This window comes from Necator americanus, chromosome V (assembly GCF_031761385.1).
Source record: "Necator americanus strain Aroian chromosome V, whole genome shotgun sequence".
NCBI lineage: Eukaryota > Metazoa > Nematoda > Chromadorea > Rhabditida > Ancylostomatidae > Necator > Necator americanus.
The window spans coordinates 25,017,570-25,035,770 of record NC_087375.1 but is presented as its reverse complement, the minus strand read 5'-3'; the positions used below and the strand labels follow the sequence as shown (position 1 = coordinate 25,035,770).

Genomic DNA, 18,201 nt, shown 5'->3' with positions numbered 1-18,201 from the left:
CCAAGTGCGGTCTATCAAATCCGCAGTAACCTGACCTGCAAGGTAGAACTGAAAGACGCGATCACTGAAAATCAAATTAGTTCAGAGGACTACACAAGTAACCTTTAAGACTTCATTTCAAAGTGGAAGCTTGTCAAATAAACGAAGTGTCAAAACATTACAACAATACTAACGAGTCGCACCGATATTGACACGATGGTAAACTGAATTCCTAAACGCTAGTAAGAGCAACACTGCAAAAAAGCTACTACCTCGGCGAAAACAGTATTAAAAACATTAACAAGCAGTTGTAAAATATGCACTTCCTACCATACTTTTTCTCTATCAAAAAGCAGATGACTTGTTACAAAACACTCATCCTTCGAAAACAGTCGAATATTCCTGAAATGAAAGAAAATCAAAGAAACTACAGGAACAAGAACTGAGGATACTTCATTTATGAATTACAAACAATTCTCATAGTAATAGATCACTATTGGCAAACCAAAATGTGATATTGGTGGAATTTAAGTCACAACGAATCCCGACGCAAACGAATCTCGTCAAGTGTACATTTTGCGAAAATGATGATTGAGATGTCTTTGCTGTCAGTGCCTATGCTTGTTTAGGACTGAAGTCAGAACTAAATAGAACGATTGTAAAGGTGTACGGACACGTTCTCTTAAATGAAACGCTACTGTATCTATTTTCCTAAAAAGAAAAGCTTTTATCCAAAAAATAGGGGTTTCACCTGGACCGTCACCTTAGTTTTGCAAAAATGTTTGCTAGCATATAACGCATGATGTGAACTATTATTTCCTCGAAACGTCGCTCCGATTTCAATAGTGACACTATTCTATGTGCGGTCTTCGGTGGAAGTTTCGAGTTTGGGAAACAGATCCTCAAAAGTAATCCGATCATATTATTAAACATTTAGGATTAGCGCAACGGAAAATTAAGAGTTTAGAAACGAAAATGAAACTCAATTTTCCCTTGGGGAAGTGATAAATCTTGAAAGCCTTCCTTCGTTCCATTCGGTAAAAAAAGGGAACCGCTAAAATGGTAATAACTGAAATTTGAATAGGCGTACAAACCCCTAGATAGATGCAGTCGTCACTGAAATCTATGGTCAAGTCACTTTCAAAATTGTCTTCAACGGTGCAAGCGACGTCAGAGGAGCACGACGGACCATTCTCTTCTTCTGAAACAGATCTGCGCAGCTGAAATGAATTATCCAGAGGTAACCAAGTACCTTTCACGAATCCAAACGATTTGCGAAAGCGGATGTCGGCAAGGCTGTTACGCACACTTCTGATCTTCTCTTCCAAGATAATGTCAAACTTGGCCTTTTCACGGAGATTCTCTGAGCAAATATGTTATGTAGAAATTCAATGCGAATGGCTAAAAACTACATACCAAAATTAGCCTGATCGGTCACGCCACTGACTTGATCCAAATAATCGGAAATTTGATAGTACTTGTTGCCATTTTCACGACAGAAACGAATAGGTCTTCAAATGAAAATTTCAGATCTAAAATCTTAGTAAGTTATGATTTATGCTTCACATGAAGTTCTACCACGCAATTTATATGGCTCAAATTCAACTGAGTTGGACTACACACTTCTTTATTTACGAAATTACAACATACGAACATCTTTCGGAAATAGTAACGAGGAGGACTTAAGTAGGATAAGAAAACATGTGTACTGAGCTATATCAATCATACTTATGGACACATTTGAGTAGAGTAGATTTGCATACAGTATAGTGTCATGTAAACGCCCTTACGCCGCAGAAGCCTTTATGAGTTGAGGCACGAGGGTCGTCTAAGAAATGAACGGTTATCTACGCGTGAATGGATGGTTTACAAAGGTGCTCTCACTCACATCACCGAACTTCCCCGCAAACCATTGACGGGAAACACGTAATCCAGTGTGGTCCTCTCTCTAAGACAAAATGTATTCTGTTTAACGCACGCAGCATAGTAAACAAATTGCACTTTTTCACTCTTTTCTTCGTCTGCACCAATCTGATGTATTAGCTGTCACTGAACCATGGCTCAGCTCTACCATTTCCGATTCCGAACCGGTTTAACATACTTCGTGTTTCGCTCAGAAACGCCGCTTCAAAAGGACGAAGGTGTCAGTTGCTTAGTCAGCGATAAATTTCACGCTGTTCTCATTCCACTCAAATGTCAAATGGCTGCTGATATGTTCTGTCTTGAACTCTCTCCTTTCACACCTCCTTCTCGCAAATTTGTAGTTACCTATCGATCCCCAGATTCTGCTAACACTGATGATGATATCTTGTTTGATGCTATTTTTGAACTCTGTCTTTCGTCACCTAAAATCATAACTGTGGGCCACCTTTTTGTTGAAGTGAATAAACATAGCAATTTCCCTACTGAACGTTCCAAAACTTTATTGGAAAGCTGTGATCTAGCAGTTGATGCTCCCACTAGTTTACATTCCATTCTCGACCTCGCTCTTTCTTCCGGATCTAGTATCAGTGATATCGAGATTAAGCCTCCGTTTGCCACTTCCGATCATAATGTTGTTACTTTCAAGTTCCACTTTAATACCGAACAACCCCTCTATCTGCCCTTGCCAGATTTTAGTCGTGCAAACTATTCCGAACTACGTAAATTTCTCGCTCGTATGGACTGGCTGGAAGTTTTCGACAACTATGAGTCGGTTGCAGAAATGTATCGCCGTTTTTGCCTAGTGATGTACAATAGTTTAGCCAAGTTTGTCCCGCTTAAGTTTAACAACAATTATGTACCGACCTATCCTTTGCATATATGAAATCTATTCGATCAAAAGAATCGACTCTTCCACTAACTTGATAACCTTTGAACAACGCTCTCTATAGAAAAATTTGTGCTGATCTTGACTATCATATGAAAAAAAATACCTTGCATATCGTGAGCGGCGTTTGTCGAAAACGTATGAAAAAGTTTCATAACTTCCTTGCTAAAAAGATTAAACAAGCACAAAAACTGTCTGTGTTGAGGACGGACAATAGGAATTTGATCAAAACCGATCTCGATAAAGCTAACGCACTTGCTGAATTCTTTGCTTCTAACTACTCATTAGAACTTGATAAAAGCGGTCATAATCTTCCATTGCCAACTACTGATTCTTCTGCCATTCAGGTTCCTCAAAGATCTTTCGACTTTGTCATTTATGCTTACCGCTCCGAAACTTTAAATCCTTCGCTTTCGTGTCCCTACGATTGAATTTGGAAAGAGATTCTTATTACCGCAATACCCAAAAAAAAGCAATTCTAACGCTCTCTCGAAATTTCGCCCCATCAGTATTGTATCCTCCGCAAGCAAAGTTTTGGAAAAGATAATCGACGGAAAACTAAGCGAGTGGTTATCAACCAGAGATGTCATTCCTTTCGAACAACACTGTTTCCAATCTGGATCCTCCACTACTTCGCTGTCTGATCCGGTCTAAGATTGGATAACCGAAGCAAACAAAGGGAGGTCAGTTGATGTAATATTATTCGACCTATCCAAAGCGTTTGACATGGTAAACCACAAAAAGCTTCTCTTCAAACTCGAAAACTATGGAGTTGGCGGACAGTTGCTCAGCTGGTTGCAATCGTATCCTCAAGAACGACACATGACTGTGAAGGTCCATAACACTTACTCCACGCGTAATGCATTGCAAACCGGCGTTTCGCAAGCGGTACACTCTCTCCGCTCCTTTTCCTTGCGTACATTACTGACTTTCCCAGCTATTTGAAAACTCATCCTGATATGAAAGTTCAAATGTTCGCAGACGACATCAAAAAATACTTTTCGTATCGACCTAATGAGCAAACTTTCGCTCACAACACGGCTTCCCTGGCAATATAGAGAATGATATCATGGTCATGAAAATGGGATCTACCTTTAAATCTTTCCAAAACAGTAGCGTTGCACTTCGGAGAGGCTCCTCAGATTTCCTACTTTTGCAATTCAACAATTATTCCATATCAAGAGCAAGTTCGAGACCTTGGGGTAATAATTGATAAATCGTTCGACTTCTCCACTCATTTTGACTTAGACACAGAAAAGCGTCGTCGTCTATTTTTATAATAATGAGAAACGTGCACGTTAAGGACCATGATTTACCAATATTTCTTTACAAGACATACGTTTCGCCACGCCTGTCATTCCTAATATCTTTCGCCAATCGCTACTAGGTCATTCGATAATGCTGCTTTCCACCATGTTTTTTTCTGTGTTCTTTCTTCCGTGTTGTTTTGTTCCTTATTAAGTTATCCTGGCTTATCCAATGCCCTCTATACACAACACACGTTTCACAAGCAGTTTCAACGGTTTCAACACGTCGACTAGCAGCAAAAAGCTGGGTTTCAGAATTACACCATTTTGTTCACTTGACACTCCATCTTGATTATTCGAAAAATAAAGAAACCGCATTGTTAAAAAAAGCGGAATGTCATGTCATGTCCTGCGAGAAACTCCACATAAAATAATGCAGAATATCTTGCCAGTGCTCCTTATCACCACAAACATACCTAGGTTTTAAAAAAAATGGTCCCCATTCATCGCTCAAACTAACAGAAATGCAAGAAATCTGTAGGATATCTTAAGAATTTTTCACCCACGCTTTCATGTCCATAGAATTCGCGAAAAAAACTATTCACCAAAGCAACTCTTTGTGCACGTGTGAAATCCACTTTGAGTCGCTTCATTTTGTGAGGCCTATTGATGCTGCAATTGTTGACGACTACAGTGCTGATGAGGCTGCTAATTCCAAAACATGCACATAGTTTGTGTTTTCGCTGCAAAACTAGCAAATCATGTTCCCGACTCTATCTTCATATCAACATAGAACTCAGCATCGAAAATTTCTCAAAATGATACTGTTAACTACCACTAGCAATGCTAATTTTGGCAATGCTAATTTTGAAAAAAAAGCTTTAAAGGGACGCCCAAGAATGACACTCATCATCAAATCTGCAGCGACACTCAGTAGTGTTTGTTGTTCTTACTGATCCCAATGATCCGCCAGGATAAGACGGCTGAACTCAGTAGCCAAAGACTGACTTACTCGAATGGTTTGACACGCCACATTCCTCCAGACAGTTCACTTAGAGAGCATGAATTATTACGGAACTGTGCAGCATGCATCCCATAAGTTGCACTGAGCATGCTCATCGCTCTGTCACCGCGTCTTACAAACGGATGTCTAAAGGATATTCTAAAACCATAGAGCAGTATCACTTGGATAGAACAGAAAATCCATGGAAATGGAATGTAAATTAATTAATTGTTTACTTTAAAACAGTAAACTTTTCATCCACTGGTCTGTACAAAATGCAGCAAAAAAAAATCATCTTGGGATGGCTCGCTAAGTGCAGTTCGACCAAATTTTTTTATAAATCTCCTATGAAATGTCTTAAAAGATCGAGAAAAAAAATTATTAACGATACTGCAGCTGATACCGCTATGAACATGTAAAAACATTCAAGAAATTTATTTCTCGAGTGGTGTTATTCAAAAAAAAGATGAAAATTGAACAAAAAATCCTCTACCAGCAGGGACAAGTGTATACATGTAAAACATGATATAAATAAAACGATGGAATTCCACGAGATGACCTGACTTACTTGACTCAATTGGGGGGATGGTGTTATCCCTTAAAACGAATGCCATCACCCTTGCCGAAGTGTGTCATCCTTGAGCATAACTCTGCCCAACCTACTCGATCATCAGCAAGAACTTGCACAGAATCAATCCATCCGTTGTTATTCCATATCCTAGGAAACCCCTCTACCCCGAACTGCCTTTCCACGCCAATCATCTCCTTCTTTTGAACATCTTTTGATCCTTAGTGCAGATTGACTTACTTACTTACTTAGATGGCCCGTCTTCACTGGACGTTCGGCCCCAGCATCTCTTCCATTCGCCACTGTCACCCAAGATGTTCTCAAGTTTCGTGAGTGATGACGTTGATGAGGTCCTTGAGCCGTATCCAGCTGAGCTCTCAGCCGGTCCATCCGTGTAGCGAACACGTTACCCGATCTCGTTGGCGGTCTCCCTCGAGGACGTATAGCATCTCTTGGGATCCACTCTAGCGTTCTTTTAGTCCATCTATCGTCGATTCTTCTCATGATGTGACCGGCCCATCTATGCTTTGCTTCCTATATATATTTCACTGGATCGCCAAGACGGGACATTCCTCTTAAGTCGGAGCTACGAAGACCGGCTAGGTGTTGTGTGCGCCGGTTAAACTTCAAAAGACATCTCTCAAAGGCTCTGTGGGTAGTAAGTAGCTTCCTAGACGTGGCAGCAGTGTCTGCGCACGTCTCCACTGTGTAACAGAGCGCAGAAGAACTGTCGAGTCGAACAGATGGGCATGAAAAACTTGGTCCGTCAGTTGGTCCATAGCTTCTCTGATGGGTGCGAATGCTGCCGATGCTGCTCTCGATCTTCTATTCAGTTCTTACTTCAAGTCGTTTTCCGTGTTCATAGAACGTCCGAGGTATACGTATGACGAAGTTTTCACGACTTGGAAGCCTTCAAGTTGTACTCCTCCGTCCTCGCAGTAGGCGTACTTCATGAACTGTGTCTTCTTTCTGTTTATTCGCAATCCTATTTTCTTCCCTACTTCGTTCAATTCGCTTAGCATCGTTTCTGCTTCATTGGTACTGCTCGAAAAGAGAACGATGTCGTCCGCGAAACGAAGGTTCGAGAGAAATCTTCCATCAACACGTATGCCCCTTTCTTCCTAGGGAAGTGATTTCATTATCCACTGCAATGCAGCCGTGAAAAATTTCGGCATATAGTATTGCCTTGTCGTGCCCCCTTTCTAATGGGTATGGTGAGGAGGCGGTGGAAAAGCTGTATCTTAGTGGTGCGTCGATCGTAGCAATTGGCTAATGTCCTCACATATGATGCGTCCACACTTTGATCGACCAGCGCTGACAATATTGCATTCGTTTCTACGCTGTCAAAGGCTTTTTCATAGTCGACGAAGGTTAGAACAAGGGACAGGCGGTATTCCCGGCAAACCTCTATGACCCTCGACACGGTCTGGATGTGGTCCAAGCAGCTGAACCCCTGACGGAATCCAGCTTGTTCTTGAGGCTGTTCTTCATCCAGCGTCCTAGACATGATTTTGGTGAAGACTTTGTATAACACGCTCAGCAAGCATATCGGACGGTAGTTCCGAAGGTCCTCTCGGTCACCTTTCTTACAGACCTCCGTGAGGTCTTCCACTGGTCTGGATCCTTTCTTGATATCATATGATATGATATAAAATCTGGTCCAGGGTCTGTGCCAGGTTTCATGCTCTTGATAGCGACTCTTACTTCCGAAGGGAGAATCCGTGGTGGAGCTTCACCAGTGGGATGATTGGGCTTGACACAAGAGTTGAAGAACGGAAAAGACGTGCGAGTCCTATCTCCGCTCAGCAAGGCTGCTAGCGGAATATTATATCCCCGCGGATCCCCGCGGCACTTTTTAGACTCGTTCTTCTTTGTCCTGCTTCCAGAATCTTCTTCTGCCTGTATTTCGAAAGATCCTCTTGCAACGTTTTTCTGCAGCTAGTGTTTGCTACTAACTGCTGAATGTGCGATGCATTTGGATCAAACCTCAAAGTCCTTCTTCTTTCCCACAACTCCTCGGTGGTCTTCGAAATCCAATCCAAGTTTGTCGTGCGCGGCTATGAGGCACGCTCAGCACAAGCTCGTAATCCTCTGAGCAGCATCTCGTAGTCTACGTTTGGGTCCTCCTCGATATGCCAGTCACCTTGGGACAAGGAATCCTCGAGTATGCAATCGTCGTAGACGACTTTGTTTCTCCTTCGTTGGTGATAGCAGATGTTCTTTTCCATCGTGTGGCTAAGTCGTATTTTTGCGCAAAGGAGACGGTGATCAGAACCACTACAAAAGGATGGTACTACTGAGACGTCAAGTAGACGCCAATTCCGGTTGGTGAGTATGTGGTCACCGCGCGAGTCGCCCCAGTGGGCGATTCCCATGTCCACCGACGATAATCTTTCTTCATGAAAAGAGAGTTCCCATGAAAGAGACGAGCGGCAGACACAACCGAGCGAGACGATTGCCATTTTCATTCCAGTCCTCTAGTCCTAATCTTCCGATCCTGTATTCCTCTTCTGTAGCCTTTCCTAGTTTTGCGTTGAAGACTCCGACAACGAGTTTGTAGGACTTCTCGTTGCGGATCAATCCAGCTCCTCGTAAAACGCGTCCAATTCGGATTTATCAGCTGCTGATGTTGGTAAGTAGCAGTTGATGACACTGAGGGGTTTTTTGGCGCAGAGGACGGAGGCGAAGAATTGCCAGATGAAGTAGCAGGATCTCGTGAAAATCGACGAGATGGACGACAGATGGGTGCACAACAAAACCAACACCGTCTACATTTCATTTCGCGACGGAACCTTCTCTCCACGAATGACGAGTGTACCGTCATTCATTTGTCGTACGTCACACTTTCGGCACTTGGTCTCCTGCAGAGCAATCACGTGAAATCTGACACGCTCTGCAGCTCCGAAAAGGGCATCCAGGTCAGCGTCTGTGGACACTGTTCTCGCGTTATAAGCACACAGTCTGAGACAGTCTCCATGGGGAGTCGTGCGGGTGTCGCATTGGGCCAGAATCATGGACGTCCTGAGCAACGTGAGGTCCGACGTCTGATACACCACAGGTCGTCGCCGAACCTAGAAGGACCACCTTGCGGCACTTTGCCAAGGCGGTGATAAATCTTAGCAGTGGTTTGCTCCTAGCCAGAGTTCCGATTCCAAGAATTCGGAATGTCGAATGTGTCGAACTCCTTCTCAGCTTGGGAGACCCCGCCGGAGCGCGAACCTCCGCTGTGCATCGCAGTTGGACGTCCGGAGTCACCTCCACGCCACTATGAATTTCCTGCAGTGCAGCAAACGGCACGCAGCGATATCCCAGAAGTTTAGACAGGAGGGCTTGCTGGAGTTCGCTCGCCAATGTAAGGACTTCAACGTGACGCAATGGATGATTTTTGCCAAAGATTCCATGCTCCATTCAGGTAGATGACCTTTCAGGTCGAGAGCTTCGGCGTTGTGCTGGACGTCAGCACCTTTTCGCAATGTATGGAAATCTTGCGCTATATAACTGTGCAGGTTATGTAGCTCGTACATTCTCAATGCGCACACTCGAACGCCTGGTTATTTCTAGTTAAAGGCAGCATACCACGCGCTGAGCTGGTGCAGATTTCAGGTTGAGTATCCGTCTACGAGGTCGTAGATTATGGAGACGGGGGTAGTTCGGCTCATCTCTCCCTGCATCACTGCAAACAGCCGTCTCCAGAATGCTGCTTCGTACGACACCATCCATTGCAACGCTCCATCCCTTGTGCCGCTTCCGCCCTGCGATTCGTCGAAAATCAATTCGGACTGCCCCGACAGGAAGCAAGGGACGCTACAAAACAGCATTCAAGGTCCGACTGTTTGCAGCGATTGAGGGAGAGATGAGCGGAGCCAGTCTCCGTAATCTACGACACAGTATACGGATACTCCACCTGAAATCCGTTTCACCCCAGATTCGTGGTATGCTGCCTCTAAAGCAGGGCCACCGGGAGCAGGTAGCAATCAGACCTGAATACAGGGCCCCACAAGATGAAAAAAATTAAGAAGTGCTGTACCTCCGATATGCAATGGGATCAAGAAATGGCTCAGTGCCAAGAGTGTCCTCACATTCTGCTTGATAGCAACTATACTCGAAATCTTCAACATTCTATAAGCAAAAGAGTTTCCATGAAAGTGGCATTTCAATGACCTTAACACACCTTCTTTAGATTCTCCACCCTCTCCCTGATTCTCGATTCGAGATCACTCACAGTTATACCCTAAAAGAGAAAACCATTATTAGTGCGACTAGTGAATAGTTTGGTATTAGGATTTAGAAATATTTCATTTTTCCTTCATATGTGTGGTAGCTTCTAGCATGAAGACGTAGCGTGTCCTCTATGAAGGCATGCAAGGAGCTGCTTCTACAATATGCCTCCGAACCTCTTTCCTTTCTGATTTTCATAGTTCTTCGCTATCGTTTCAGCGTAAAAGTGCATGATTAGGCTCAACTGTTCTTGACAAATTTCTTTTTCATCGGTTTTATGGCTTGTCCTGCCCGTATGCCACTAGCATCCTAACTTGTAAGAACTAAACTTTTACCTCATTTTTTCTGTACTTGTGCATCGTCTGTGATTAGTGTTTTTGTAATCGGAATCTAAGTAAAATTCTAAAATCCGCCCTAGGAAGATCTAACTATGCATAATTTTTGTGCAGAAAAACTGGCGCAGCAATCCAGTCCCTACAAATTGGAGTTTCGAGAAGATGTTTTGGAATCAGTAGAAACTTCTGAACTAGCAAAAACGGGATTTCTCTGTATGACAACTAAGAACACAGAAAAATGTGCTTAACTACGCGAGGAATTAGAGTAGGAAATAAATCCCTACTATGTATGACCTTAGAGGCGTCCTAGAAGCAAAAACAAACGAAAGTCGTTGAGAAGCGTCCAATGGAACTATGCAAATATATTCACGCAATACGCAAAAAGATGAAACAACAAAAGTCAAAAAGGAGAAAAGTTAGAGGAATTCGCCATTTACTGAAGAGGGAACGTTTTCACCGAGCATGCGTCGCCGTTACACTAATACACCTTTCACGCTATTTCATGGTATGGTATGTTGGCTGATAAGTATTGTAAGTGACTTTCAAAATTCCGAGATATGATTTACAAAGCTCGATCAACTATATCAGTTATAAAATGGCTCTGTTCTAGTGCTTCAGAAGCAGGGCCAAGTGCGCAGATGAGAAAAAAACCATCTGAAAACGCCACCCCTATACCCCCTACCTACTATAAAAGACTCTCTTGAAGTTCATTCTTTTTGATATATCAGTATATCTCGGCATACATATCTTTCTGATATATAGCAGCTCAAACGGCAACCAAAAATTGAATATAATAAAATTAGAGGAACAAATTAGACGCACAATAAATACAATACACATGATTTGCTTGACCCAATCGGTGGGATGATACTATCACCTAAGCCCAGCAAAAACGTACTCAGAATCGACCCGCTCATCGCTTTTCTACATCCTGCGAAATCCTACGTCTCGCCTGAACTGCTTATTCACTCCAAAATTTCTCAGCTTTTCAGCCCAGTAATTCCGTTTCGGCGGAGTGGCCTTTTTCGGCTTGAACCCGATAAATTTCTCAAAACACGCTGAACAAGGTGATCTTCTTGTCTGCTTGGTATGCGATTAAAGAAGCGAATACAATTTGCTGCGGCCACATTCGCTGCCGGTACGAGATGTTAATACTTTCCACGAGTCATCCGCCGGTAAACCACATTGATTTTCGCGCTAAGGTCTTCACTGTGGCATACCCTATGCCAAAAGCAGTCAAGCGGCCGCCTAAGCAGCTTTTTTTCGTGCAATCAAACCCCTCCATAAACATTGACGGTAGTACGAAAGTCTCAGATCTGCACAACATGATTGGACAAATGGCAAATAAATAGACTCCCAGGTTGCATTTGTGGGCGGCGGAGTTGACGACAAACACTTGGTCAAGGAGGTGAAAGCAGAACAAAGCTTAGCACCTCTCTGCTGTTTATCGTACACTCGTGATTACCGTTACTCTTCAGCATACAGCCCAGGCAACAGAACTCATGGACAAGTTCGATCAATGTCCGTCCACCTATTCCCGTTAACGTTCTCGAGGAGACCCACATCTGCTTGCATTTGTCAAGACGAAGTCGCAATCCATAGGCTGGAGCTAGTTTCGACGAAAAGTCAACGACATGTTGCAACTTTGCACTGCTTGAACAGAATATTACTACATCGACGAGGTGCTGTAGATTGGTGAAGGGTCACTCTGATGGTGCTAAGATGATGTCAGCATGACAATGATTGACTGTACTTCCCATGATGGCACCAACGGGAAAATTGAACGTGAAGGGTCCCCCCACTACTCCTTGTTTTACTACATTCATCACTTTAAACGATGTTGTATATCCTGGCGTTGCTCGTACCACGGCAGTTGTTCGTTTCTTCATGTGGTCAACTAGGCGAACAAACTTTTCCAATCGGCGCGAAATCCGTTGAAAAGACGGTTTCGATGATGAGAGTGGAAAGCGACATCGAACTCCAGAAAGGCTTATTGCATTGCCGTGAATACCGCTGCCAAATTTCTATTACGCTCCTGACAATGAACACCTGGGCAATTACAGATCAGGACGAGAGCCAACCTGCTCGTCGCACATTGTTTCTTCGCGATGTTTAATAAAACGGTCCCGTATAATTCATCTTTTCATTTTGCCGCTGTACTATCCTAATAAAGCGTAGCCCCTCTTTGGATCATCGTCTTTCAATGGGTTTTCAAACTCGTTCGCTATTGATATCTATTCGTTTTCGCGATTTGAAATCACCAGTATTGCAAGCCGCACATACAGAATTATACTTACATCCTGTCTCCGCACTTGCAAAAGTGAACCTCTTGCCGTATATAGCCAGCATGTAGTGCAATTTACGTCCAAGCGCGCGCCAGTTAGGAGGTTACAACTGGGTAAATTCTCACATCTATACGTTAGCGCAAAAGAAACAAGGAAAGGTAATCAAGTGTGCGTTTTGTAGAGTAAGATTTGAGAAGGGTCAAGTTACCCTTTTAAAGACTCTGGTTTTTTCTTTGTTTGCAAATGAGCTGAGAGCAGGATGAAATTTCTAGCAATTTTTCCCACTGAAATTAATTATTCAAATTATTGCTAAAATTCTCAACCTCTTCTCAAGTAACTTTTGAGGGAAAGAAAAAATTGGAAAAAGCAAAACTGAATCCCGATAGTTCTTCAAGTCAAACTAGCTTTTGTACACGACGAACTGAGTTATTGGACTTTGTTCGAAGTCATACAGATTTTGACATGCGGCCGAAAATCTGAAATTTCGCACTTTTTTTGTTGCAGGATTACTGTAGAACGGTTCATAAATTCGGTGAAATATTTTGATAGAGCATCAAGATAAACCTCTAGCCGCAAATATGGACCTTTGTAGGTTTTTTGGTTCTCTCAAAAGATAGTTGGGAAAATACCTAGTTTTGGTGATTTATAGACACAATCTCTCCTTACAACCATGCAAAATTGTATTCTATGTAATTTACCCTGAGCATCATTATTCAGCAACTCTAGCCTACTCTGCACTGATTTTATTCCTTTCTACAGTTATAAACCTTTTTTTTGTTCCCACAGCTGTGAATGATGGTGCACAGTTCTAATACTCAAGATGCTGCACTAAGTCATCGCACTTCAGAGAAAAATAAGATAGGAAATTTGACACCAGAGGACGACATTTCAGATCTGCATCGCAGAAGTATGAAGGACTCAAGTTCTATTTCATCTCTCACTCTACAGATCTCTACAGAGAAATGAACATAACTATTCCATTTCGCTATTGATAATTTCTGATTCTAGTTCTGAAATTGGGGCAGCGGTAGGTATTGGCAAAAGTGGAACAGTAATAGTAACGAAGGAGTGAAATGTACTTCGCCCGCACAGAGTACCCCAAAAGCTACCAATCCTGTCATTTTCCTAACAAGTTGTCTGGATAATGATATCCTTCTAATTGTTCCGAAAAGAGAGTCTGACTCCTCTGTCACTACTATATACTCTGCTTCAGAGTACACTTTGCAAACATTCTTCAACTATCTCTTCGTTGGTGAATGTCAGAGGTTAGTTTCGACTGCCTATTGCTTCCAAGACACTCAAAGATAACTTCTTCATGTCAAAAGGTTGAACTGATGTTTGTCTCTGCTCTCTTTGATACAGAGAGAATCTCCCATCAATCATTTTTTGTTCTTGACGAGAATTGGGAAGTTTACATTTGTTGAAGAGAATGCTAGAGATGAGAAAGCGAAAATCCTTACTGGATTGAGGAAAAAACTTAAAAAATTCCTGATGTGTCCAACTAGATTCAAAATGAATTGATTGACTTGAAAATCACTGTCTGATTTAAAAAGTATCCTGACTTACTTCCGAAGTTTGAGGGTGAACATGATATATTAATAAAAAAAAAAAACACCGTTTAAAGGCATCATCCTACGAATCTGTGGAGGTACGAGTTTCAGGTGGGTTATGTCTATACGGGGTCGTAGATTACGGGAAGGATGGTTATTCCGTTCATCTCTTCCTTAATCGCCAGACCGGAGAATGCGACGCCTGCATAAGATGAACGGAATCACCCTTTTCCCCACAATCTAGGACCCATAACCGGCCATAACCCACCTGAAACCAGTACCACCCCCGATTCGTGGGGTGATGCCTTTAGCAAGTTACACTTTCATTTTCTCACGCCTAATGAAAAGTTAAAAAAAAGAATAAAGTAAACCATCTTTCATTTAGAAAAAGTTGAGAAATGACAGCAAAAAAAAAAATGTATGTTTATGGAACTTAGTACCCAAGAAAATTATTAATTTGGGTTGTTGACAACCGAGTGCTTCGTGCAAGGTCCCGAAACAAAATTTTGCCAAAATAGAACTGATTTCGAAAAACATAGACACATGTCATCTAAAATGGAACGACTAAGCCTGAAACAGGAGTTCCTTGGAACAAAGTTCCTAATGAACTCGCAAAAGGTACAGGAAAAGTAAACGAGTCAATGAAACCCTTATTTATGCATAATTAATCACTCGTAATCAGTATATTATATGTGGCGTATGTGATACGTTTTATTATATGTACATATCTTCTATTACAACTTAGGAAAAGACTGTACCTCGCTCCGGACGTTGGTCATAAAATCATGATAGACAATTTTCATAGACTCGTTGGGGTCGGACAATGACTTAAACAAATGCACCCAAGGTTCTTTGCTCCGTAAGAAAATCTAATGATTAAAACTTACATCTTCGGCAGCATCAATCCTGGTAAGAGGAAAGTTAAGAAAGGAATCAAACGTTTCCACACCTCCCTAAAAGAGGTTTAAAATTTTAATATTTCGTTAGACGAGTTGTAGCCAGAATTTCTGCACATGCCGCGATCATCACGACAAATATAAAAGTATTTTTAAGATGTAAGTGCTGCGCATTGGTGTTTCAAGGGCATAGATATGCAGCTGACTCAAAGGTGACCTAAAACAAAGTGTTTGCTAAAACTCGACTCATTGAAGAACGCGTTATTAAATTTGGAGTGTTCTTGGGTATTGTAGGACCAAAACGCGAAGCATTTGCGTAAGCGGATACCTTCGAAGCGGCGCGGTGCAGCGGACCCTTGCTAGCAACGCCCAATGTTGCAGTTGGTCCCACGTTGATGCCAGTCGCGATCTCCATACATCTACATACAGACACACTGATAAGAACTAGTAATTAAAAGCGGCTTTCGCGGAAATTTACAAGATTAGGATCTCTTCACCGGCAAAGTAGGGGATGGAACATAATGCACGAGCACCATAGCGGATTCTTTCCGTAAATGTAAAAACAGAGAGATAAGCCCGTAGAAGGACCCAAAACGCCTGCAAAAACACTTCAGAAATTACTAACGCACACTTCTTTTACAGGGCGTGTTTTCACGGTGTCACTCGTTTTACGGACTGATCATTGTCAGAGGGTTACCGATCACTCTTTCACTTGACCTGACCAGAGAGCCGCAGGTTTTCACTGTGTTACCTGTGAACTTCTTGCTGGAAAGATCACATGTCGAAATCTCGGCAATTTGCTTTTTATGGAACTGTGATTATGACTAAAATGACGAGGTATTCTAACAGAAATTCTGACAATTTCGTAGGAAAATGGAGAGTAAAGCAAAGAATGAGAATGTGGAAGACGAAAAAAGATTTGTGTCAATTTGAGCATGCAACCGCGCTTAATGTCGTTTTGACCCTACTATATATGTGCTGGTATTCGCGAACATGTTAATGCTGCGCGTTAATGATCGCCTACGCAATGGCAATGTGATCGAAAAACTCTGAGCAATTCAACAGTAGCAATCACAGTAAACTGAGGGAACACACATAACTTACAGTATTATTGCAGTGAATGCGCGGCATTCTTCTGCGGATAATGGCCGACGTAGGTGTTTTTCGAAGTCTCTTTATTGAGCTGTCTCCACGTAATAGTGAACGCCTATGATGATTTTTTTCGTTGTATTCCTTCTTTAAATAAAAATAGATCAACAACTTGTGGAACTGGATAGAAATAATTTTAGCACGAAGAAGTGGAAGTTTCTTCAAAGTTTTTTTCAACAAAAAAAAAACAAACGTAAGTTTCCGACGTCTGGCGCGAGTCAGATGCCTTTCACTATCTTCGTTTTCGGCATCGGAAGTTTGTTCTCTTGCTGGAATAGTCAAGTTAATCCATTATTTGTTGAATGTATGTTGTGTGAAACTTACCCAGGGCAATATAAGGCTTTTTACTATAGAATAAGTCATCTTCATCGGATTCCATTTCAATAGACAGCTTTGTTCGTTTTCTATCTGGATCTCCCCTGAGAGAACGTTCTTTTTCATTAACTTTCAAAGTGAGTTCCCCCATAGATCGGGCCAACGCATTCTGAAAAAAAAAAGCTCAGCCGAAGAGAGCAAAAAACACTCGACGTGTGGAAAAGATCCGCCCGAAAATTACAGAGAATTTTAATCACAGGAAACGTCATACGCTACTAGTTTAACGTTGACTTACAATTGGAAATAATTAATGACATACAGAGTACTACTAGTCATTTTTGGACGAAAACTGGGTGTCTCAATACAGAAAACCAGCTTGTTGAACTACAAAGTGAAATTCTAATTTTGAGTGGTCGATCCACACAGCCAAATAGGATTCAACTGCAAGTTAAAGGGGTCTTGTAAGCTAATCAGGAACATGGACATTTCTAAGTGGAGCTGAAATGTCAACAGCACCAATAAAACACAAACCATTGGCCAAAGTGTTGATTATTTTGAAAAAAAATGGTCACATGAAGAAAAAATTCATCAACATGCACCTCATCTATAAATTTCTTCTTATAGGTAGCCATATTGCTTTCTTGCACTATTCGATTTTTCGCCTTCTTATCCTTAACGCAAACAAAATCAAGAGAACTTAAAGAGATTAAAACGCCAGCATTTTACCTTTGCGAGAAGTCGAGATGACAGATTCGAAATAGACCTAAAAAAAGTTGAATTTCTAACAGCAAAAATTGGAAAGGAAGCGCTCACCTCACTTGAGGTTCTCTTAGCAATGCTTCATTTTCAGTCCTTTTTTCTCTTCTTATAAGTTTAACTGAATCCCCTTATGAAAATAGGCAAATAGGTATAAGAAAATCAGGAACTCTCACCATCCAAGGAAAAATCTGCGTCTGATGTAGTCTTTTCTTTTCTCGCATTCTTGGAATCCTATTTAATCAAAAAAAAGTTAGAAAATAACATCTAGGAGAACAGGATTAAACGATTTTAAATTCGTGCAAATGTTCCGAACAGTTGAATGAATCAAGATTGAGTAATACAAATGAATAAACCTTATGTTTGATAAGTGGAGCGGAATCCAAGGGGTCGATAAGCTTCGTGAGTCGATCTCCACTTTTCAACCGAGGATGAGTGAAAACCTCAAAAAATGTCCTAACGATTAACACTGTGTATCGCTTTAGAAGACTAGAAAAAGTACACGCTTCTTCCCACAAACAGCACTGTTGGACTCCAAATGATGTCGTCTTCTCGCATTAGTCGTAAAATTTGCAAATTCCAATCTTGACACAACCTAAAAAACAGAACTAAGTCAAGGTTAGAATGAGTGAAGAAGATGCGTGTGTGCTAGGCAAGAAAGCAATCACTAGTTCCTGTTACAAATAGGATCGATAAAGGATAAATGAGAAAAGAGAATGTGTCTTGCATTAATCAATCCGCCAGAGATGCGAAACCACGTTCACTTCAATTCAGAATCGTTTGAGGTTTGCGAACGTGCTACTAGCCTATACCGTAACTTGTGGGAACTAGCGGATGTGTCAAGTCAGTCTTTTTAGTCTCACAGACAGGTCTGGTAGCAATTTAACGACCTCGCAGGGATGAACGGCTTTGTTACACTAGGATGCACTGATTTCGAATCAACCATGTGACTACAGCGGACATCTAAACGAATGCGCTACTCCTGCCCAACTATGATTAACACAGACTCCAAGACACAGGCAATCATCATATAAGAAAATGTGAGCAAATGGGTTGACTTGAACTCGTACGCGTATTTAGCAAGAGCACTA

The 18,201-nt window shown here is 41.8% G+C and overlaps 1 protein-coding gene across 3 annotated transcripts in view; it reads right to left on the bottom strand.

Annotated features, from left to right (window-relative positions):
* Positions 1–354: 354 nt before the first annotated feature.
* The window catches only part of RB195_015100 (uncharacterized protein), a gene marked incomplete at both ends in the record, with an annotated part of 32,491 nt that continues 14,644 nt past the window's right edge, over positions 355–18,201 (bottom strand). For all 3 annotated transcript variants that reach the window (XM_064205643.1, XM_064205642.1, XM_064205644.1), the window contains 18 exons: positions 355–381; positions 1,074–1,180; positions 1,232–1,342; positions 1,396–1,490; positions 5,048–5,185; positions 9,634–9,725; positions 9,778–9,837; positions 14,753–14,821; positions 14,882–14,947; positions 15,995–16,097; positions 16,233–16,308; positions 16,364–16,523; positions 16,954–17,025; positions 17,081–17,117; positions 17,168–17,231; positions 17,287–17,344; positions 17,467–17,553; positions 17,613–17,705. In XM_064205643.1, the coding sequence (XP_064061522.1) occupies positions 355–381; positions 1,074–1,180; positions 1,232–1,342; positions 1,396–1,490; positions 5,048–5,185; positions 9,634–9,725; positions 9,778–9,837; positions 14,753–14,821; positions 14,882–14,947; positions 15,995–16,097; positions 16,233–16,308; positions 16,364–16,523; positions 16,954–17,025; positions 17,081–17,117; positions 17,168–17,231; positions 17,287–17,344; positions 17,467–17,553; positions 17,613–17,705 (1,515 nt within the window). The remainder of the gene's footprint in view (positions 382–1,073; positions 1,181–1,231; positions 1,343–1,395; positions 1,491–5,047; positions 5,186–9,633; positions 9,726–9,777; positions 9,838–14,752; positions 14,822–14,881; positions 14,948–15,994; positions 16,098–16,232; positions 16,309–16,363; positions 16,524–16,953; positions 17,026–17,080; positions 17,118–17,167; positions 17,232–17,286; positions 17,345–17,466; positions 17,554–17,612; positions 17,706–18,201) is intronic.